At 42.5% G+C, this 25,086-nt stretch overlaps 1 protein-coding gene across 1 annotated transcript in view; it reads left to right on the top strand.

Moving 5' to 3' along the window:
• Nucleotides 1-25,086, top strand: part of celf2 (cugbp, Elav-like family member 2) — a 237,799-nt gene that overhangs the window by 27,104 nt on the left and 185,609 nt on the right. Inside the window, exon 2 of the mRNA XM_039791623.1 lies at nucleotides 14,574-14,609. Coding sequence (XP_039647557.1) covers nucleotides 14,574-14,609 — 36 coding nt within the window. The remainder of the gene's footprint in view (nucleotides 1-14,573; nucleotides 14,610-25,086) is intronic.

Genomic DNA, 25,086 nt, shown 5'->3' with positions numbered 1-25,086 from the left:
TGGGTTTGATCGTTTTGCTTACCTGGAACAAAAGACAAAGTAGCAGAGCCTGGGGGGGGGGCAGGGAGAGACCTAGTCAGGAAGAGAGATGGAGTAATGAGCCTGAGCGTTGAGGAAGAGAAATGGTCTAGTTGGCATTGAGTAGCTCTGTATTGTAGACTGAAGCCCAATGAGAGTGGAAAGATAAATTGATCTGTTAATCAAACCATAATCTAATACAACCTAATGGATTCACTAATTGGTAGAAACATCACAAGTGATGCAACCAAAACAAGACCAAAAATTATAACCCATTTTATTTCATGCTAGTCTATATTTGTGAAAAGTAAAGTGACTACTGCGAAATTATTATTATAAGACTTTGAAAGTTACAATCATCAATGCCTGCTTTTTATGACATTGTTTTATTGTATACATTGGGAGTGTGCAAACTTTTACAAAACATTCTGCTTTTTTAGACCTGTTTCCAAAGCAAACCACAAAAGTGACCTTTGTGAATCTGTAATTTGACAAAAAAAGAAGTCCCAGAATACTCATTGTGCCCTGAAACGCAAATAGCGACTTATTAAACGTTTTAAGTCAAGTCATCCCTAAATTTGGTTAAAAAGAAAAAGGGTTTTAGATGTCAAGGTTGCATATAACCTTTGCTTTAAAGGGATAGTTCAGATTTTTTAAGTATGGTTGTATGAGGTACTTCTCCGTAGTCAGTGTGTTAGCTACAGTAGATAGTGGTCGGTTTGGAGAAGCAGGCAGGAGTACCGACACGGAAGCTAAGCAATGTCCTGCTGTGGACGGGGGGCAGCAGCTAAACGGATTTTAGACACCTAAAAAAATCGGTATCAGTTTAAGTGTACGCTATAGAATATCTTCACCGCTTCACCTTACTGTCAGACAGCCCTTTACTACGCGGAACTGAAGACGTTATCTCTGCTCTCTTCAAAGCCACCAGACTCCTTTGAGTTTTATTTTTATTATTTTACACAGGAGTTGCTCGTCTACCACTGCCTCGATCGGTTAGTTAGTTTGTGTTATTGTGTGACTATGGTGGTTCAAAACTAACACTTTAACTGCATTTCAGTAGCTGTGTTTCAATATAAAGCACATGCTTGTTAAAGCTACAGTGCGTAGTTTCTGCCGCCCCCATGAGGAATTCTAAGTAATGACAACAAAACTGACGCGCACGCCCTCCACAACGCAGTTGCTAGTAGCCAAGGAGGACACGGACGATTAAAAAAGCATGATGGACTCTACAGAAGAGGTCATTATCTTCACTCGAGTTTCTGCGCGGGAAAGTCACCGGACGCCACAATCTTGTGAACATAACCATACTGAGAAATACAGAGAGAGTTGTGTGGAGCTGAACTCATTTGGCAATTGCTTGAATGTAATGGACGTTCGTTAATATCAAAAAGTTACGCACTAAAGCTTTAAAATACAGTCATTAAAATGCTATGAAACCTAGTAAACATCTAACTTTTCGACCAATTGAGCCCGGTTTTAACATACACCTCTTGACATCTTTTAGCCAAACCATGACTGAAAAAGAAAAGTCACCTATTGGCCGAGGCTGAACAAGCAATCAAACGGCTCTCTAACTTGACAGCCGCTGATAAGGGCCAGCTGGAGCCAAATGTGCCGGACACACCGGAGAAACTGTGGCCGATGTTCGGCCCCCTGATGCTCAACTGTGGCCCCACGACGTCTTGGTGTGTCAGGCCCCCCTCCCGCCCGCTGGAAACGAGGCCTTTATGTTCTAGTTTTGTGCTCTAGAAACTAGACCGTGAACTAGTTTCTGAAACTGGTTGACTAATTGGCTTCGTAGCGTCTGACTTGACCCGAGTGGAGATCCTCGGGCTGTAAGCGTTCTTCGGCATGTCAATGTACGGACATATATTCATGTGTATATGCATGTCACTCGCTGTGGTTTTCTGCGTCACGGCCTGCGCTGCATATGGATGAGCTAACACGGGGCAATCTGCGCTTCAAGGCGCAACATGCAAGCCAAACACTCACGGGCACGTCCACTTCTTTCACAATACTGAAATACAGATGCAATAGACCGTATCACAAGTGAACTTACTGAAACTATGCATTATAGATCAACACACACTCTTTCTCTCTCACACACCCCCACACACACACGTACACACATACATTTTCTTCCTCATTTCAATGAATCTCCACGCACGCTCACACGCCACATCACAAATGATGGGATTTAAACATCAACAGTATGAAATATTCATGTGTCAGTGCCAGCCGCTCGAGCAGAACTACCACCAAGGGGGATTTGCCTTCAGATCTGAGGATACTACTGCATTCATCCCTCTCTCTCTCTCTCTCCCCCTGTTGTGTCGCGTGTTGTGTACCAGTGTATTCCTGAGTATTGTTCTAGTTTTCTGTGATATCGCCTTTTCACTCTCAAGTGTTGTTGTCTGTGCGTGACACCCTCCCTCTCGCCCTTCCTTACTCTTCACTCACCATTTGGGGAAGGCAGGGAGGGGCGAGTGAGAGAAACAGAAACAGAAGGGGAAGAGAGAGAATTTAGGGTTCAGGCGGGGCGGGTCAAAGTGGATTTTCAGAGCTCTGTACTTTGTGTTACGACGAGGTTAGTGAAGATGTTAAGAAGTGTACATTAAACTAAAACAGATTAAAAAAATCAAAGTTGAAGTTAAGGCCAGTTCCACTACACAAAAAAATGAATATAAATAAAGTTGCGTCAAATAGAATGTTGTAAAACCTCATCCTATATCTTTTACTTCAAGTGTTCTCACGGGTTTCTGTATATTGCTAAAGGACCCATGTTCTGTTTAAGCATAGACTAAACATCATTATGAAACTCAGTTTCTTTTTCAATTTACTTAATTTCATCAGGGTAATTTACTCAGTATCAGTAATGCTTCCCAGGGAGCCCTCGCTACATCCAACAAAGTCTAGCATTGGCTACCAGCACGTGAAAAGCGGCATTTTGGGAAAACTACCCACCACGTGCAGCGATTTGGGTCATGGTTAGTCTTTGGAGGGCTAGTGAAGGTGCATTAAAATCAATTTTGTGTAGTAAAGCAGTAAAGACACAGGGATCATTTTTACCATTTTGCTTCCTTAATTTAAACCGGATTTTGGTAACACAGTGAGTGAGCAACCATTCTAAAGTGCAAACCATTGGCACATAACTTAAGAAGGGGAAGAATGCCTTATTCGATAAGAGACAAAGGTGTGGTTATTTTTTTGGTTAGATTTTATGTTCACTCCCACTTGTCCACAATATTTGCTGTTTTCCAGGAGCTTAAAGGCTGCGTTTCATGGGCAGAAAATGACGGCTGCACTGGCGCACTCCTAGCCACGCCCCATTCAGTGACATCACAACAGGTGTTGACAGCTAATGGAAAACTCCTGTTTTAACATCACTAATTCATGGCTGCTTGCACATATTTGTGGAAAGTCAAAGTTATTGGAAAATCCTTCTTTCGAATATCTGATTTAGTGGCCATGGCTTGCAATATAAACAGGGTAATCGGGGATAGTATCATTTTACACAGTTATAAAATGCTACTAATATACATATGTAAACACAGCCAGTTCTGTGGTCTACTACTAAGCGAGGGTCAAAATCTTAATAATCTACGGTCTAGCATCGACAAATAGAACAGCCAACACTGTCCCAAAACTAAAATGGCTGAAAGTATAAAACTACAGCGACACAATGTTTCAAAAGTTTGAAGAGCTGTGGGCAGAAAGTTAGAAGGTAGAAAGCGTCAAAGGTGTAAGGAAGAAAAGTTGTTCAGAGTCTTAGATTGCTCAGTGAAAGCAAGTGTAATGGAGTATGCGGAGATACAAAGAGGGCCAATGGGGGGGGGGGACTGGAGAGTCAGATATGGGCCCAGTGGTCATCGTTCCTCCCGAGATTCATCCCCTTTTTCCATTTAAAAGATGTGATTACACCGCAACAATGCGCGCACACATATTCGCACACGCGCCGCCGGCAGCGTTGATCCAATTTAAGAGGTTAGAAGGGAGGGATAAGGAGATAGAAGGAGCCAAGAGGGGAGCGGAGGGGTGAAAGGCAGCCATGTAAGAGATGCAATGAAGGAGAGGAGGAGAGAGCATTTTCTCTCTCTCTCTCTCTCCCTCTCTCTCTCTCTCTCTCTCGTTTGTCATTCTGTCTGCACCGTATGCAGATGAGGAGCTAATATGATATCTCTGCTGAGCTGATGGATGTTTAAAATGATATGGCAACCCTGAGCAGCCTCGCTGCATGCTGCCTGCCAGGGATGATGTGTGTGCGTGTGTGAGTTTGGGAATGTGTTTTGTGTGTGTGTGTGTGTGTGTGTGTGTGTGTCGCTCAGTGAAGATTATATCCAAGTCATTGTAGCAATGACATATACTCTCAAACTTTTCCACAATTTCTGTTCTGTTGGTTACACGCGTTTCTTGCCTCATTTGGAATTCTTTGACTCTAGCGATGTTGCCATGTTCCATAAGATCTAAGCTATTAACCAATACAAATGATGTCCATAGCTAAGAACCAATTTATAATAAACTGGACTGATTCTACTAACTACTGATTCCTTTTATAATCAATTAGGGCTGGGACGATATGTTTTTGTCCCTAATTTGCATCGCGATTTTTATTTATTCGATTCTAGTATTAAGTATTAAGTATTGCGATTTGATAGTATTGTGATTTTCTTTTCCTTCTTTAACAAAAACAAAAGTTGAATAATACGCTTCTAGAGACAATATATCAGGAGACATTTCTAAAAACTAATAGTTTTCTAAGAAGAATGCACATCACATGTCGGTATGACGTTTTAATTTCTTTTAGTTTACATGCAAAAATGTTCATGTAAGACAGTGGTTCAGGTTCATGTTGTGTTTAAACCCCTACCGCTAGATGGCTATGCTGAGACGCCCCACTAGTGTCCTTACCTAACAGTGCCTAGCAATGCCTGACTTTTTGCTAGAAGCTAACAATGTAGCTATGGCTGAACTGTGGCCTACTTTAGCATATAAAAATTTGCTCACTAAGAACCTGGGAAACAATCCCAAACTGCCAGTTTGATTTTCTGTGTACTGAATTGTTTACCTAATGTAAACTTCTTTGACTTTTATGCACATCATGTCTTTTTTTAATATTAGTTTTTCTAAAACTATACTTAAAAGAAAATCCCAATATATCGTCTTACGCACAGTATCGAAATATATTGCAATATATTGAATCGTGACCCATGTATTGCGATACGTATCGTATCGCCAGATTCTTGCCAATACACAGCCCTATATCGCACCCTGTTAATAACCATCATTTGTGTTTGGAAATGTTTTACACAAGAAAGTGAAATACACATTGATGCCTTGTTGTGTTGAAACCTATCTGAGTAGATCAATATTCAATCAAACTCTGTAATATCCATCAAATTAAAAGTCAATGGTAGTTGCTGGCCAACATAAAAATTTTAAGAAATCACTAATGCAGACACAAATTATTGTTTGAAATCTACAAAAACAAGTGCCTCTGAAATTTCTGTATCTGTCTGTGTGCATTTTCCCAAACTGTCATGGTGGTAATGAGAAGTGGGGGTGGCAGTAAAGAGTGAGGGGCAGGACTGATTGGATTCTCCACAGACTTCATTAGTTAAAACAAAGCCAGTTGTCCATTTGGGCTCTTTCACAGCCTAATTGATATTGATTTACTGATTTGCTCAAGGGTGATTTAAAAGCATGTTTGGTGTTATCATCAATGCTGCTTTTCCTCTGCTTTCTCTCTCTGTCTCTCTCTGAGCGCATTAGCACAGGAAAAAAAAACTTGTGCGAGTGCTTTCCTCCTCAAGTTAACATTTTCTCTTCAAATCATTCTTAACAACCGTGGGTCTTTACACATCCTCTCCTCCCACTTTGTCATTTCATCACCATTCCATTATTGTATGACATAATGGAAAAAACTATAGGAAATAATTCTCTTTTCCTACCTAATTCCCCTACAAGATACCGAAAGGGCTAGTCAGTGCAATGAATTAGTAAGGGTTATCTTTCTGTTGTGGACTTTACGATAGCACTGATAGATTGTCACCATCGCCCATAACTGGATAATGATAGTTATCATAAATGGTTAGCGGTTGGCTAAGTGAAGCATTGAGATCAATGGCAGTGGTGTTAGTGTTAGAATGAAGGAGGCCTTTTATCATGTTGATGGATGGCAGGCCTGTCTTTAATGTGACATGTTATGATCATATCAATTTGTCCTCAGTTCTCATCAGCATCACTTTATTGCCTCTCCGTCTCTCACAGTCCATCAACCCTGCACTGTAAATTCAGACTTGAAATGGCAGCGGGCCACAACGCTCCATAAACGTACCATTTCTCTTCTTCTACTACTACCACTTCTCTTCCACCTTTCTCCTTTTTCTGTCTGGCTCGTGCTCTCTCCCTCTCTTTGGATACCCGTCCTTCCTTATTTACTGTCCTCCTCCCCTCACTCCTTGACAGGCATTCGGCAGACAGCCTGAACGAAAAGAGTGAAGGAATCAGACTGGGATTAAAATGTAATATCAGACTATTAAAGAGATTAGTGGTTGAGATTCCGCCGTCTGAGCTACCCCTCCATCTGATGAACTGACATTCATGATATTGATTTATTCCCCGGCTTCTTCTATCGGTACAACATTCACATGGACAGCGATAGATCTAATATGGTGGCCTTTTATGAGGCACCTTGTCACCGGGGGGACTTGGCGCTAAGTAACCACAGACTGGCTCCCAGGAATGATTGTTTAGGGAAGTGAAGTTTATTCATCAAATCTGTGGTTTTGAAAGAGCAGCAACAAGAGGGCGTATAAGGACATGACTGATTTCCATTTCACAAGTGGACAAAAGCAAGGGGCCTGGTATCGAACCTGCTAATGAAAGCTTCAGATTGAACAATGTCGCAACAACAGAGCCTTAATTATTTCCAATTATGACAAACCATCATTTCAGCTCAATTATGTTGCACATCCGTCAAGGCTAACAAGGTAGCGTGACAGGTTTGAGGCTCCCTATTAGTCTCATCTGTAACACTCACATATCTTTACTTTAGGCAGCATGGTGGCCCAATGGTTAGCACTGTGGCCTCACAGCAAGAAGGTTCTTGGTTCGAATCCAGGTCGTTACGGGGCCTTTCTGTGTGGAGTTTGCATGTTCTCCCCATGTTTGCGTGGGTTTCCTTCGGGTGCTCCGGTTTCCCCCACCATCAAAAACATGTACTAGGTTCTCCAGTCAGTGCCCTTGATCAAGGCACTGGCTCAAATCTGGAGTTGGTCCCCGGGCGCTGTGATTGGCTGCCCACTGCTCCCTTGAGGGATGGGTTAAATGCAGAGAATGAATTTCGCTACATGTACGTGTATGTGACAAATAAAGTACCTTTACCTTTCAGACATTTTGAGCGTTTGTTTTCACCTGATCCTGACTTGAATCCCTCAACCATCCATCCATCCACTTGTACACTACGCCCCCATACAATGATGCAACCAATCAAACCTCTAGTCAGTTGAATGACAATGCAATTTGAATTCAATACTTTTACTGGTTTATAGTGCACTGTCATGGCTTTCTAAATTTGTTAGGTGTCTTAATAAGGTTGCGTTTTCGTATTACAAGCCTTCCGTAATGCGCCCCAAACTCCCCACGAGGATTGCTAAGTAGCCCACAGTGATACGATACAAGCCTTCCGTGATCGCGCGCAGCCCCCACCCCTCCCCCACGCGGTTGCTAGTAGCCAAGGAGGACACGGAGGATTAACAAAACATGATGGACTCTTCAGAAGAGGTCATTATCTTCACTCTAATTTCTGCGCTCGAATTTCTGCGCTCGAAAGTCTGAGTAATACATTAAGAGAGTTGTGTGGAGCTGATAGTCTTAATTAGCTTTGTAGCAACTCATTTGGCAACGGCTTGAATGTAATGTAAAAAGTTACGCACTAAAGCTTTAAGATCATAAATGTCATGAAATAGGCAGCATGTTGAGGCCCAGGCTGATTTATATTTCTAAATATGAGTCGACTTGTCACTGTCCGTCTCTCTGTCCCTCCTTTCCAGTCACATTATCTTATAGTGCAATTTCATCGCTTTCTGATTGGATAGGAGGTCTCTTAAAAAATACTATTGGACACGCTCAACTCATGTAGATTGAAGGTTGAAGGCTGGGTTGTGGATCCTAAAAATGAATAATCATGAATAAAGCTACTAGGACAGCACTCCAATTTGATGTGACAATAAATTCTATCAAAATGGAGGCCCAGGCTGATTTACGTTTCTAAATATGAGTCAACTTGTCACTGTCTGTCTCTCCTCTCCAGTCACATTACCTTCATTACCCTTTTTCCATCCGTCCACCAGGTGCCCCCAGACTTTCCCTCCTTCCACCATCACCTGATTGCCCCACGCAATCTACACACCTGTTCACCTTCCCCGCCCACCTGCTCACCTGCACCTCATTCCCTCATCAGCCTCTCATATATACCAGCCCACCTCCATTCATTCCCTGCCAGACCATCATAGTTGCTGTGCTGCAGTAAGCCTATATTTCTTCAATAAATCAACAATTCCTACGTTACCTGTATTCACCGCATCATAACAAAAACTAAATGCAGACTATTGGTCTATTGTAAAATGACTTTTAACAACTTTTGAGACATACATAAACACAAAAGGTGAACGTTATGTGACTTATCCTGAAACTCACTAGGTTGTAAAAATGTGCAGTTCCATTAGGTTTGACTGCAGACTACATTTGGAAAAAATCACAATCTTTTTATTCTGATTATTCGTTATGCGGCCCTACTTCTCACATCTAATTTTCCTCCCTATCCCGTCTCCTCCAACCTTTCGTCCTCCTTCCATGTTCGCTTTGCACGATGTCATCATCCGGCCACCCGGTAATGGCCTTGTTCTCGGCGCCACACACACTTGCATCGTATCCGTCGCCCCAATCAAAACCTTAATGCATCTCAATTTAGCCACTGTTGTAACACACACACACACACACACACTCTCACTCTCTCTCTCTTTTTTTTTTTTTTTTTTTTTTTTTTTTTTTTTTTTTTCTTTCACTCTCTAGCATACACTCGTGAAGTTTGTTTTTTTTGTTTATTTTGAACATATTTAATACAATTTTAATAAAATTAAAAAATAACAGATAAATAAGAACATTTACATCTCAGCACAATCTTCCAAAACGATTGTGTTGTGAGCAGTGACAGGTCGGGGAGTGCGCCATCAGTAATGCGTGACGTGTGCCTCCATAACGCCGGCCTCATTTGCATGTGTGAGGAGGTCTGGGCTAATGGAGCTGATCTGTTGCGCTGTTATTAAATGGGGGGGGGGGGAGAGAAAAGGGAGGCGAGGGGGGGTTGTGTCAGTGGGGGGGGGGGGTTATTATTAAAGTGGAGGAGGAGGGAGAGACAGAAAGAGGCAAGGTATTCTCTTCTCTCCCCACAGGCATGATGGATGATTCAGGAGTCTCTCCTTCACTGAGTTGAAGTTGTTGTATGATTTGCAGTGGTCACAAAGCAACATACACATGTAGACACACATACTGTGTGTGTGTGTGTGTGTGTGTGTGCGTGCGCTGTGACCAGCCTGCATACCCTTTAAATATCACAAGGTAAATGAGGCCTAACACTCTACTACCACTTCTCCCTTTTGTTCACCCTGTAGCTCTCTAGGTCGTTACTCTCACTGCATTTAAATGTCCTCAATATGTCACACATGCATGCATGAACGCATGCATCCCTGCTAACACTCATGCACTTGCTTACACACACACACACACACCCACACACATAAATGAAGCCTGTTGCGGCACTTGTTTGAGACCCTTTTTATAGCACACATGTTCAGTTTTACTGCTGCGTATTGCAGTGAAACGGCCATTTCCCAGCGATTCCTGCATCAAACTGTAGAGCAGTTCCATTTGAATTGCTGATTGAATAGACTGAAATAATCTTTTATTATAGCATTGATTTTGTATAGTTTCCACACTGAAATCAACAATCCTGATGTTTATTTTTCATAATGAAATGCCAATGCTGCATTAGCATGTGTAACCAATAGGCAAGCGGCTGAAGTAGAAAGTTTGTTGTCCCCTCGCTGGCGGTGAATGGAAGCCTGTAATCAGCTTGAATTCATACAATGGGGTTTAAATAGTGATTTGATGGTGGTTTCACATACACAACCACGTCTTAGTCAGTGCTTTTATAAACCGTTGAGTCACTCCGCGTAGTGTCTTTGCCGATACACCATGAATGCAGCATCAGTCAGAGGATGATTAATGAAATGGCAGCTCGCTGGTGTCGCTCAGGTCTCCGTTTCATCCAATCCTCATCGCCCCTTCAGCGCTTTGGCACAGCAATCCACGAGACTCATCCTCCAATGGGAGAGTTTAGATCCATCGGGAGGTGGGCCAGCAGCCCACATCTGACATCATCTTAAGAACATGGCACAGTTTGCCAGAGCGACACTGGCTGTCTCACAATCTCACACACACACAACACACACACACACACACACACACACACACACATACTAGCACACACACCTGCGATGGAGATAAGATAAGGATGAAGAAAGAAGTGGGAAGTCTTGGTAGGGTGTGAAAGTCAAGTGTGTGAATGTATTTATCGGCTTTTAAAGATGTGTGCGTTTGGATGTGTTGATTGGTTGGGGATTGTGGGTACAGAATGTGAAGCAGGTTGTGTATATGTGAGAGGCAGGTGAGAAGGACAGAAGTGTTAGAATGACACAAATGGGCTGCAGAGAGGAGGAGGATGAAGGAGCAAACCATTTTGGAGGGGAAAGAGAGACCCTCAGGGCCTTTTAGAATAGACCGAATATTATCGATCAGACAATAAGCAGCCTTTCTCTGTTATATAAATGTAAACAGACTATCTTTCAGCTTTGATCTGCTATTCAGACAAAAAAACAGCAATTTGGAGATGTTACCCAAAATCTGACTAAATTGGAAACCAATACCAAAAAGAATAGATGCTCTGTGCCTTAATAATTTGGTTTCCACAGCTCAACAGGAAAATTCAGATGCACATTTAACATTAACCCGGTTAATGCGGTGCATGTGCAAGTCATTCTCTGATTTTCCTTCCCTTTTTTTGTGTCATTGATAATGGATTAACACCAATGCCGCAAGGGTTTAACGCGGTATCTCGTGTATTACACCATAATAGAAGCATCCATGTCATTTCCAATATTCCAATATTGTGTGTGTTGAAAAGAAAAAGAGAGACAGAGGGGGGACATCACTTTAAAAGCTCCCAGCGTGGGAATGCTCTTGTCATCGATGGTGTTTAAAGTGTCGTGACAGCTGGCTCGTAGCGTCTCCCTTCATGTGGTACTAATGCAGAGTGTTTGTATGTGTGTGTCTGTGTGTGTGTGTCCAAATATGCCCCTGTTACTTGCCGGGTCCTGCCACCTGCTCCGTCTTTGCGACGGCTCTGGCACGGTCGCTCGAGGAGTCCCTCACATTTCAGCTTCGCTTTACGTCTCCGCCAGGCCCGCGGTGGCGGCAGCGAGACGCCTGCAGGAGTTTGCGCTCGGGTTCGTACGCGGGGCGCCAAGAAGCTGTCTGTCGTGAAGCATACGTCTGGCTTGTTTCCACCTGGACGCTGTTTTCCCATCTGTTTCCATCCCAGTGATCAATTCTGACCCAAATCTTGTCGGCTCGACTTGGTGCAGACCGACAAGGGGCAGTTGATACTGTTGAAATCGCATCTGAAAGCTTTCAACAAAATCATAATTGGCTCTTTCTTTTTTATTTTTTTTATTTTAAGTAGCATTGTAGTCGGGCAGCTAAGTGGAAAATGTTGAAAGGCTAATACTGTTCAGACTTACAGTAGTCAATAATAAAGTTCCTGCAGTAATTTAGCTTTTTTTTTATTATGTTATTTCAACCTAATGGTCAGACAAAAAGACAACTTTTTCACTGAACATGAGAGTAAATTACTTCTTAAAATGTTTCAGGTTAGATCATATTTAGACAAAAACCGTAACAAGCAAGTATTGCACTTCCTAAAATCCCAAACTTACAAATTTAAACTTCCAACCTGTCTTAAATGTTAGATCATGTCGCTCTAGATTTCATCATCTTCGACTTTATGGCAAGTAAATAAGAGGAGCTCTTGGTTGCTCGACTGTCTTTAGTGTCGTCATAATAATAACATTTACTCTGATAAAGTTTTATAAGGGGTCTTTGGAACTGTAACATTAAAGCTGCAGCGAGTTAATAAGTAATGAGGTCCGTGGAGTGGAAACGTTTTGCTTGTACATATGTATGTAGATCCAAAAATATGAGGTGTGTGTGTGTGTGTGTGTGTGTGTGTGTGTGTGTGTGTGTGTGTGTGTGTGTGTGTGTGTGTGTGTGTGTGTGTGTGTGTGTGTAAGCGTAGGTATGCGCAGGCGTGGCGCGCGTGCGTGTGTGTGTGTGTAACTTTGAGTGCGAACAATGTGTGTTTGATGTTCCATTTACCCTGGCTCATAATTCATTGCATGGGGAGAATGGACTGAAGCAGAGGTGGCTATCGTTGTGTGTGTGTGTGTGTTTGTGTGTGTGGGGATAACAGGATGAGTGTTCTGTGGTCGGAGATGAAACAGACAAGAGTGTGTCTTTGAAATGCAAAAAGTGGTGATAGCGGTGATTGGCCACTGTGTTCAGGAGGAGCAAGGAGTTTTTTTCTCAGCATTTCATCATAATACACTTACACACACACACACTCACACTCTCTCTCTCATGCTCTCACTCACTCACTCTCACACACACACACACACAGTGACACAAACAGTGGTTAATGACCGCAGTTCATTATTATTTTATTTACCTCTGTGACATAAAATGCGGGCTAATTCGGTAGCAGCTCTGAGCTCTGGAGGATTGTGTGTTTGTGTGTGTCTGTGTTGCATTGAGTGTAATGCTGACACACACACACACAGACACACACACACACACACACACACACACACACACACACACACACACACACACACACACACACACACACACACACACACACACACAGTGTCTAGTGGTGGGGTCTGGGGACCAATTTATTTACATGCAGTGGAAGAGGAAAAGAAGATTGGAGGGAGGAATAAAACAAAAAGGGAAGAAGAGAGAAGGAAACAGCAGGGAATTATGGAGAAAACCCAGTGGAACGAACAAGTTTCTCTTCTGTTCCCAAGGACAGACAAGACCAATTTATTATTTAGATGGCTCACTGTGTGTGTGTGTGTGTGTGTGTGTGTGTGTGTGAGTGTGAGAGATTGTTGCCGGTATCTTGTGATTTGTATCATATTCCCAGAAACACTGCCTTCATTGGCACCCAACTGTTTTACTTCCATTGTTCCAAGTTGAACTAAAGTTATAACTACAAAGCTCCAGACTATATTCTGTTTGGAAATGGGTAGCAGTCAACGGGACATCATATACAAATGATGCAATCGTAATCTTTGACTGTAACCATAAACGTATGTAAAATGGTAAAGTTTCAGTAGAAGCAGTTTCCGAAGAGTGTAGTCCCCATCGCTGTGAGAATACTGTATGTGATCAGTAGTAGCTGCTGATATCTAAATTCCAAACCTGTGGACCTCTGCAAACTACACTAAAGCTCGTACATTCAAGTTTACATTTTTTACCCTCAATACGATGCTTTTCCCTCGTCTTGTATGTATGCGAGGGAAAGTAAATTGGAATAAGGTCACAGATTCTGTCATTGAGCATAATACAACATTATACAGGCACTGTGAAAGATATTACATTCAGTAAGCTTCAGAAGACAGTAGCTTTGGAAAAGAGAGTATATTTGTCACTTCCAGCACGGAGGAGATTTCTTAGGCTGCGTTCAGACAGTGAAACGGCAATCCAGCAATTTGTCGCAGGGTTGCGGGCGGGGGGAGCGTCAAGGAAACGGCCCATTTGTGTGACGTCCTGTTGTGTTCTTTAACCCCCCCAATGTAGCACAAGTAGACTTTATTTTTCACAACTACTGTTTTCCGTCAGATCGTTTTATAGATCATGTTTTCCGACCGCACTTGAAGGCAGCTTAACGGCGAAAGAGAGAAAGAAAAGAGTCGAGCGAGACAGATCGACTGTGCTTTCTTGTTTGGCAAACATTCAGTTTTTACACAAACTCCTGGGCAGTTTAGTGCTTGTGTTTGGTGTTTTTAAAACGTTCTTGTGGCAGCCATAGAGGCAGTGATGTTTCCTTTTTACTGTACGGAACTCTTCCACCGCCTCAAAACACACTGACGAGTCTGATCGGCAGCCTAAAGGCACTACCCCCATTCAAAATGAATGGAAAGACCTGTGTAAATGCCCACTTACCGTATAGATAGATAGCAGAATGTCATCAGCGTAAAGTGACAAAAAATGGTTCTGCGTTAGTGTAAATGAGATGCTTACCTTCTTCAAAAACCCTGCTTTTACATGGAATAGGAGTGAATTGTTTTTTGATACTTGTGTTTATGTGACTTTTTTTATTATTCATTGTTTTTTTTAACGTTTTAGTAAATCATTTTCTTCTTGTCTTGCAGGCAGGACGCCAGCGACCTCTCTGGGCCGATACAAAGGTACTGTTTCACATCTTTTATTCCTTTTTAACAACGCACTCCGTCTCTTTGGTCTCGTCCTCAACGAGGCATGCAGTGTATCTCCAGGCTTCAGGCCACAACATGCACCGACTACATCAATAGGTGTTTAACACTGGAGTGGTGTTGGTAGTGTTGTTGGGGGGTGGGGGGGCAATGTGGAAGGGCGGGAGGAAGATGATGAGACTAGTTGGTGGGTAGAGAGAGAGAGAGAGAGAAATAAAGGGAGAGAGAAAAGAGAAATGGCAAAGGAGAGATGTGACGCGGCTCAGATCTACGGCCGAGGAGGGTCATTAAACCGAACCCTTTGGCGACAGAGCGACGGATCAAGCAAGGGGGAGAAGGTTTAAATAAGGGCCGATCTTAAAATAGCAGCACCTATTTCTCATCCGAGGCAGAGTTAACAGGGAAAGGATGAATATCCTGCCTTGAAAACCATCAATGCACCCCCATTTCTTCCATAATGGGGACAGATGGTAGAGTGGGGAGGGGGGGGAGTGTAGGAACACTCCTTCACTTGTTTGAAGCATTTACCATCATACAAACACTTGTAAAGAATTGTAGTGCACCTATAATGCTTTGTGATCTGGATTCTAATCCAATAATGCTTACTGTTGCAACTCTGTTATCCCTTGTGTTGTCATCCTGTCGACCATGCACTTGTTGTCCTTTTTTTCGGCACTGTTGGCGCTTTTTTCAATGTTTTTGTTGCAATTTTCACGGATTTTCGATGCTAATTTACTAACATTACTAACACCAACTTATTACCACTACTTTTACACTTGTTTTTAGGAAATTTTAGGAAATTATACCAATTTTGAAATTATGAATTATTTAGACTAATATTAGAGCAACCTATTTTGATTGATAATCACAGACGTGTGTAGGTCAAAGTTAAGTCAGGAGACTGTTTTGAAACCATTTCAATTTTTTCAAATGCTATAAAATGGAATACCCCAAATTCTATGAAAGCAGTGATCAAGTACTTGCAATTGTACTTACTTTTTGGGTAATTTGGTTAAAAAGAAACCCATATTTCTGATATAGAAGTTTTGAAAATGGGTCGAGAGGACAGCATGAGGGTTAAATATTAGTAAGTAGGAACTACAGGTGCAAGTGTTGATGACCCACCTAATAACGGAACGTCTCACGAGCATGTATAGGATCCATAATCCATCAGCAGGTGTGGCTTTATTATGGTCATTAACCATTATGAGTGTGTATATATATATATATATATATATATATATATTCATATAAGAACAGGGTGAGATTATAATGCTTGAGTGACAATGAATTCTCATGCTGTAGCCGAGTAGATTATTTGTGTGCATGCGCTTCTCTGAGTAGTCGTTGAGATGAGTGGAATCTCTTTTTGTTAGAGTATTTTTTTGAATGAAGGGTTGTATTCCAGGGAAATTGCATCTATTACAAAGGACAAATAAACCACAGTAGGTTCATATTATGTCTCAGATATTGTACCAAATAGTACATTAGTTGTGAGTTTTGACTCTTCTGAGATAACGGCCTATATTTGCTTGTGCACTTAGTACGCAAATTTGAGAGTAGGTTGCCCAAAAGGACTACATTCACAAAGCATGTTATCAGAAAATCCAACTTAGCAGACAAACTTTCATGTGTAGAGGAAATTAGGATCTCTATGTCTCTTACAGTGGTAGAATGTAACTTTTTACATTTACATAAGTACTGTACTTTTGTACAAATGTTAAGGTACTTGTACTTTACTTGAGTCTTTTCTTTTCATGCCATTTTCTACATCTACTACTTTGCTACATTTCAGAGGGAAGTATTGTACTTTTTACTCCACTAAAAACTGAAAAAAAAAAAAAAACTGCACACAAAACACATGTAGATTATAAAATACAATGTATTATTATATATGAAACTACCCAACAATATAATGACCTACAATTACAGCGGAAATGATTAGACGATGAAACACTTAGTTCATTGACGGAAATGTTTTGATCCAGATTTACTTTTACTTTTAATACTTTATTTACATTTTCCTGATGATATCTACACACTTTTACTTAAAAGTGACTTTTACTTGCAGTATTTTTACAGTGGGGTATTCTAATTTTACTTAAGTAAAGGATCGGAATACTTCTTCCACCGCTGGTCTCTTCCAAGCATCAACCTCCGGGCCGAAAAATTTGAAGCCATCGGGAAATTAAGCATTAAACCTGCATTCTTTCTAAGGGCCAGCAGGGGGGCCCTCCACTGGTTTCTACAAGACGTCTGATTGTATAGAAGTGTATGAGAAAAAGACCTTTGTAGTTTATGGTCTCAATCGCCTGTTTCAAGTCTTCTTCAATACATGCTGTTTGTAGATGATGGTCCCATTTAGAGTAAAATTACTACCTTGCGATTGACAAGTCGTTGCCACGGTGATGTCCCCGGGTTCTGAGTCAGATCCACCCCTTGCTCCTTCCCAGCTCCAACCTTTCCATCCAAATATGGTCACTTCTGGCTTCAAAAAACCAAGATGGCGACCGGCCAAAATGCCAAACTCGAGGCTTCCACAAACAAATGGTTGACATTACGGTGGCTACCTCCATATCTTTCATACAGTCTACACTCACTTCAAAGCGGTCCCTTCTTTTAACAATACAGTGGCAAACAAAAGATAAACACAAAAGTGACTAAATGTTCACAGTGGTGGATTATCTGTGTGAAGCCAGTTCTAAGTCTCTGCGAGCTGATGTTCATTCTGTAATGAAATTAACTGGATATAATGGCTAATGGTAAAAAATCCATTTAAAAACTGTGTGTATATTTGGAAGATACGCCGCAGTAATGTATAGAATATGCGATTGTAATGGGCTGTGTTATGCCACACCACTGATGTAGTCCTTTAAGTACCTCTATGGCTCTATAGAGTCAACTTTAACTTTTTACATTTTTATCATTTTTACCACTTTAACCTTTAAAATAAGGACTTGGGCCTTTGGTAGTGCCGGAAAAGAAGAGATACAATGTTATGATGATCACTTCTTCAAAGGTGTGCATCATTGTCCCATAACAGAATTAAATTATATTGATTTTGAATGATAAAGTCCCCAAATAGTATCAGTCTAAAGCTTACACCTGATGGTATTCACAGGCAAACAGAGCAGCTAAGTCAGCCAGAGATCATAAAAACGAGATCCAAGCACAGAGCGAAAGAACGCCGGCGGTGAAGAAGCAAAACGCGTCAGGAAAAAGAAAGAGACGACGACTGTGGCTGTGAATAATTAGGCAAAATAGTTTGCTTTTGTTTTTCTCTCTGATTGGAGAAAACAGGCGAGGCTGTGACTGGCGCTGGAGCTTACACACACACACACACGCACACACACACACAAGTGATGTGTGTTACACGCTAATCCGCCACACAGCTGCGTCATTCCGAAGCGTGTGTTTACTTCCTCTCTGCCTTCACCACCGACATCACCGCCGCTGCCGACCCCCCAAAATCCCCTGCAAACACACACACACATACACACACACACACACACACACACAATCACACAAAAGAGAACTGCGCGTATAATTTGATCCTGTGCTCTCTCCTCCTCTAATGAAGCTCTCCGGCGGTTTGACTGACACCCGGCTCGTTATTTAAGTGTCTGTTTTGGGCCAGGAAGAGGAAGAGGAGCTGGGAGTGGGGGATTGGGGGAGAAGGAGATAGGAAAAGTGGAAACAAGGGAGCTAAAAAAGAGAGAAGAGGGTTGGAATCTGGAGGATGGGGATGGATAAACGGAGGACAGGAAATGAAAACAGGCTGGGAAGATGGGAGTAGGGATGGAGGGAAGAGAGTCATGGGAGTCGTAAGGGAGCGGAGGAAAGCAGTCAAGAATGAAAGAGGGGCAAATAAAGGAGGACAACATGGATTAGAGTTTTTCTTTTTTTTTCTTTTTTAAAAAGGGGGTCAACCGCAATCAAGACAAAAGAAGAAGACAGTTTGGGAGTAGAAAGAGCTGATGGCGGAAACAGGGGTGATAAAGGGAGTGTGTATTCGACTGTGTGCGTGCGAGCGTGTGTGTATAATTGCAGGTCTTTTGTGCTGATAATGTTCTTTGAAGGCACACAGCTGATAATTAGCGAGCGTGGCTTCACGAATGTCTTTCAGCATCGGTCATTATGAGCCGCAAACCCGCCATTGGCTCCGACGTGACCTCCTGAGACGGGCGAGGACGGAGCACGCACGAGCACGTACCGCGCCGCCGCTCGCGCGCCAATAATAAATATATGCCCAAATCGGGCCGTAAACGGGCGCCGATTAGCGTATGAATAGTATCGGCTCACAAGTGGAACAGATACAAACCGCTCTATAAAGGCCTCAAGTTCCTCTTTGGCACGAGGGGCGGCCCAAATGCACACACGCTTCCTGTTTACAGAGCCAGGCACACATCGACAGAAGAGAGTGTAATTACAGGGATCCACACAAAGTGGAGTCCTGGTACGCCATGTCCGTTATTGCCTCCCCCGATTGCCCTGTGACGTCAGCGGTCCCTCGCCACGGCGATTTCCCCACATCTGAATATTTATGAGAGGATGAACGGGGCTCACTGCAAGTCAGAAGCCACACTGGCTGGAGTATTCTCTCTCCTCGGCAGTGACAGTTATCAGTGTTAAAGGCTCCTTCCTGAGCTCTAATTTATCCCCCAGTGAGAAAATGTCCGACGAGAGCCGCAGTCTGCAAGACACGCTCCCAGTTCAGCAGAACTGGCACGAAATGCGCCGTCATTTGACAGCGGGGGAGGAATTTGCTCATTCGGCGCCGGAACTTATACAAATAGTAAAACACGATGCGTCATGCGTTCTGTCAATCAGGACGGTGACGCAAACTTTCACACGATTTGATGATCTCACAGGCCTGACAGTCGGACCGTCTTTGTCTCAAGGCGATGAAAACCATCCAACCTCGCTCTTCTTCCCTTTCTTTGTCTTTCCTCGTCTCTTGTTCCTTTAGCAGCAGCAGCAGCAGCAGCTGTACATTCCCACGGTGTAAACGCATGCAAGTGCAGAGTTTGGTGCCTTGCTGAAGGGGCTCTTAAAGCTGTAGTGCGTACTTTCTGCCGCCCCATGAGGAACAGCTAAGACATGACAACAAAACTGTTGGCGCGTCCACATGATACAAGCCTTCCGTGATCACACACACACACACACACACACACACACACACACACACACACACACATACACCTTGGTAGTAGCCAAGGAGGACACAGAGGATTACAAAAACATGATGGACTATTAAGAAGAGGTCATTATCTTCACTTGAGTTTCTGCACGGGAAAGTCGCCGGACGCCACCATCTTCTGACCATAGCCATACTGAGAAATACAGAGAGAGTTGCGTGGAGCTGATAGTCTTAATTAGCTTTATAGCAACTCATTTGGCAACGGCTTGAATGTAACGGACATTCAATAATGTCAAAAATGTACGCACTAAAGCGTTACAACGTATTTAATCACTTACCTGTAGTGGAATCTAGCATTGCAGATTGTACCGGTTTTATTTGCGTATGTTTTAAGATCTGCATATCAGTACAGAAAAATACTTGGCACATCTACAACGTGAGGCAGGTGGGTCGGAGGGGGACAAGCAGGTCAAAAGTTGCAAAGAAAACTCCCACCCCCTCACACTGTTTAACCTTTCAGTATTATTAAAAATCTGTTTTGCAAGTTAGACAGTGTGCGGAAGTTTTCTTTGCAGCATATTCATATCGAAAACTTGAGCGTTGAGGTTTATTCTCAACCTTGGGAGCAGTATGTGTGACAAAGTAATATCAAGCTAAGGTCCAAAAATGGTTCCATTCACTGTTGAACACTGGGATATGGTTGAAAGCGCTGAAAAATCTCAGCGGGCCATGAGTTGAGATTATTTTGTCACACAAGTCTAAAACATTCGCTGCCATCCCATCAATACTTTCAGATGTTTATGGTCGAAGTGCTCCACAAGCCTCAAATCAAAGTGTTCAGCCATCTGTCACCAAATTTCTCTCCTAAGGAAAAAATAATAGGACATTTCAATATATTTTTGTGTTGTGAGTGTTAGCATGAATCTCAGAGACAGATATCTCAAAACATGAGACTGTTTTTTTGTGATTTGGGTGAACTGACCCTTTAAAAACCGCCACACACTCTCCTGTCTTTCTGTCCACTGTCACAGCAGGGGGGAAAGTGGGATTGAAATTCTCACTGGGTTTTTTAATTGTGGAAGGCTGTACTCGTGTCATGCTCGCTGTTCATCCATTTTTCATCTAAACACATGAATTATGAAGAACTATTAGTGACGGGGAGGGACAGAGGGAGGAGGAGGAGGAGGAGGGTGGCGGGCTGGTCTGCAGAGAGCTGGACTGACGTTTAGACATCTTTTCTTCACAATCTGTCTTCTCTCTCTCTCAGTAACGTTTTCTTTCTCTCCGAGTGACACAGGTTCAATTTGTGGACAGGCCACACACACACACACACACACACACACACACACTGGGTGGCAGGTGAACATACAGTGGCTTGGATAGGGTGGCTTTGTGTGTGATTCAGACCATTGACCTGGAACACATTGGGCACTGAGAGAATAAAAACTATTACACACGTAGACACACACACACACACACACACACACACACACACACACACACACACACACACACACACACACACACTATTGGCCTTTGTTTTTGCTGTTGGAGATCTTTCGATATTAGCGATAATAATGATTACCCTTTTCATAATATTGTTTATTTTTGTCTATTTGAAATGGAATTATTAATTGCATTTAAAGGTCCCATGACATGGTGTTCTTTGGATGCTTTTATATAGACCTTAGTGGTCCCCTAATACTGTATCTGAAGTCTCTTTTATATAGACCTTAGTGGTACCCTAATACTGTATCTGAAGTCTCTTTTATATAGACCTTAGTGGTCCCCTAATACTGTATCTGAAGTCTCTTTTATATAGACCTTAGTGGTCCCCTAATACTGTATCTGAAGTCTCTTTTATGTAGACCTTAGTGGTCCCCTAATACTGTATCTGAAGTCTCTTTTATATAGACCTTAGTGGTCCCCTAATACTGTATCTGAAGTCTCTTTTATATAGACCTTAGTGGTCCCCTAATACTGTATCTGAAGTCTCTTTTATATAGACCTTAGTGGTCCCCTAATACTGTATCTGAAGTCTCTTTTATATAGACCTTTAGTGGTCCCCTAATACTGTATCTGAAGTCTCTTTTATATAGACCTTAGTGGTCCCCTAATACTGTATCTGAAGTCTCTTTTATATAGACCTTAGTGGTCCCCTAATACTGTATCTGAAGTCTCTTTTATATAGACCTTAGTGGTCCCCTAATACTGTATTTGAAGTCTCTTTACCAAAATTCAGCCTTGGTGCAGAATTACAGCCACTAGAGCCAGTCCCGCAAACAGTGTGAGGCACATCTGGGCCAATTTTTACTTTTACTTGAGTGTAAGGTTTTGATAATTGTGTAATATTTTTGATTTCAGTGCGTAAGCAATCGGCAAACTGTATTTATTCATTATTTCACAATTTATTTATCATTTATCTATACAAAATGACAATTTGTTCCCCCCCCCCCACTACATAATAACTTATAATAATATAATATAAGCCTCCATTTTCTCCCAAGATGGTGGCAGTGGCAGGGGTTACCATGGTTATCGGCTGCACATCCTGACCTCTTTGTTCTGTTGACGTAGGCTCTAAATCAATCCACAGACACGCGCATGCAGACGCACATGCAGACGCACACTTTGTCGCGTCTCCCATCCTCCTGAAATGCTGCTGGTATGCCGAGCAGACTCCTCCAACACGCACATACACACACACACACACACACACACACACACACACACACACACACACACACACACACACACACGCGCGCGCAAACACACTATCATAGCATCATGCCCCAGGGTTTTCTGGGATAGTGGAGTGTTTTTTCTTCCAGCTGATGCTCTCGAGGTGGGGGAGCTGAAGTCGTGGGTGTGTCTTCTTTACATTCCAGTGCTTCGCTCACACAGTAACAACATTTATTTATAATACAACATTTGTTATTATTCCGTACTCTACATTCATTGTAATTCTGTCCTGAATTGCACGCTCGCTCTCACCACCGACTTCTAACCCAGCAGAAACCTTGTTGTTGCTGTAATTAATCATCATCGCGTTAATTCTGAAGCGTTGGTGTGATTACCATACTACTCGGAGTAAAGAACCACACTGGTTGTTTTGGTTTCTTAAATCACTTCTGCGAGCAAAAAAAAAAAACCTTCAATAACAAGAGTGTGACATGGCTCTTACTTCTGTTTCATTTACATTTGCTCGTTTTCCCACATTTGTCTTTTCCTGTATTTAGGCACATATGCACGCCTGTGTGGGTGTGTGTGTGTGTGTGTGTGTGTGTGCGCGTGCGCGCTGTTGGGGGAACTCAGTGTGGTGTTTTTTTTCCCCTCTTTTTTTGAGAGGCTCCAGATGGCTGAGAGACAGGTGAGCCAATTAGCGAGTCTCACTACACAGCGACATCATCACACCGGCGGAGCACGACAGCCAAACACACACACACACACACACACACACACACACACACACACAAAACATACCAACATTCCGCTGTAGTGTTAACATCACCGCCATAATCTCAGTCAGTCAATACGTCACCATGAGCTCGTCGATGTCATAGTGGATGTGAAATTGATTTTACAATATGTTACGATGTTGGGAATGATGACAAATGATCCTCTAATTTTAAGCTCGTTATTAGGTCCGCCTGCGACATGCTGTGTGCCTATAGTGTGGCCCATTATGCATGTTTCATACAGCCCCAAAAACTGGCATAATGGGCAGATTTGAATTGATTTGCTTGTGTATTCATTTATTATCCAAGGAGCCCAAAATATTTCGGCGAGCCCCGCTGACTGTTCATTATAATTCTAATGAAGGCGAAGTCCTCGCAAACGAGGAGAGACGACGAAGTCCAAACACGGCGACGGCCGTCTCTCTTTCTCTCTTCAGCCCCTTGCTCTCTCTTTCTATCCCTCTTCCCCCCCCTCTCACGTCATCTCTTTCGCTCCCATTTCAGGTGCCGAATATTAGACGCTGAAAATGCACATTATGCCATTAATGAGCCGTCAGCCACTGTGGAAAACACAGCCACACCTGACCCGTAGACACTCCTCCTCTTCCAGCATCTCTACATGCAAACAATACCCGCACACCTATGCATCCTTATGATGCAACACACACACACACACTTATGCAGCGCTTATTATTTGGATGGCTCCTGTTTGTTTGTGTATTTTTCTTTTTGTTAAGGGATAATTGAGCAGCCGTGACGGCCCCCTTCCCACCTAATGGAAGGGGACAAATTAATCTCCCTGTGCTAATGTCTGCAAATGGAACAGGACCACTCCTGCCCACCTCCTCCATGCTCAACCAAACATGCTGTGAGCGAGTTCAGATGAGTGAGTGTGTCAGGATGAGGCAGATGTAAAGTCACATCTGATGATGGATATGATGCAGGTTTTTTTATTTAGATATTGTCGTATACTGTACCTGAAGATATTTCGTATTTATTGTTGTTGTACTTAAGTACAAATGTGGAGGTACTTGTACTTTCCATGAGGCTTTTTTTTTCATGCCTACGTTCTACTTCTACTCCGCTAACATTTCAGAGAGAAGTATTGTACTTTTTACTCTACTACATTCATCTGACAGCTTTTCGTGACTTTACAAATTAAGATTTCATAAAATACGATGTTTTATTATAAATTTAACTACCCAACAATATTACGGCCTACAAGTCCAGCTGAAATGATGAGCGGATTAAACACTTAGTAGATTGACAGAACTATTTAGATCATTTCCAGTTTCTAAAATGTGAGGATTTCTGCATTGAGTACTTTTACTTTAAATACTTTAAGTACATTTCCCTGATGATACTTACATACAAGAAACATTTTCATTGCAGGAATTTTACTTGTAACAGAGTATTTTTACAGTGTGGTATTAGTACTTTTACTTAGTAAAGAGCCACCGCTGTTTCGTGGACCCCTGTGGCCACAGGGGTGTGGATACAGAGGGCTGCAAGGTGTACTACAGGTGCTAAAAGTGTCACAGGACATCTATTTGTTGCCTTGAAAGCGTAAAGGTCCCATAGCATTGAGTTTAAAAAAAAAAAATTAATATTCATTCCCCCAGCCTGCCTATGGTCCCCCAGTGGCTAGAAATGGCGATGGGTGTAAACCGAGCCCTGGGTATCCTGCTCTGCCTTTGAGAAAATGAAAGCTCAGATGGGCCGATCTGGAATCTTCTCCTTATGAGGTCATAAGGAGCAAGGTTACCTCCTCTTTCTATGCTTTGCCCATGGAAAGCTGGTCAAGGCCACACCCCCACCCTCCACCTTGCCCTGCCTCTCTCCTCCTCATTAGCAT

This window comes from Perca fluviatilis, chromosome 23, assembly GCF_010015445.1.
Source record: "Perca fluviatilis chromosome 23, GENO_Pfluv_1.0, whole genome shotgun sequence".
Lineage (NCBI taxonomy): Eukaryota > Metazoa > Chordata > Actinopteri > Perciformes > Percidae > Perca > Perca fluviatilis.
The sequence above is the reverse complement of the archived record's forward strand: the minus strand, read 5'-3'. Positions and strand labels throughout refer to the sequence as shown.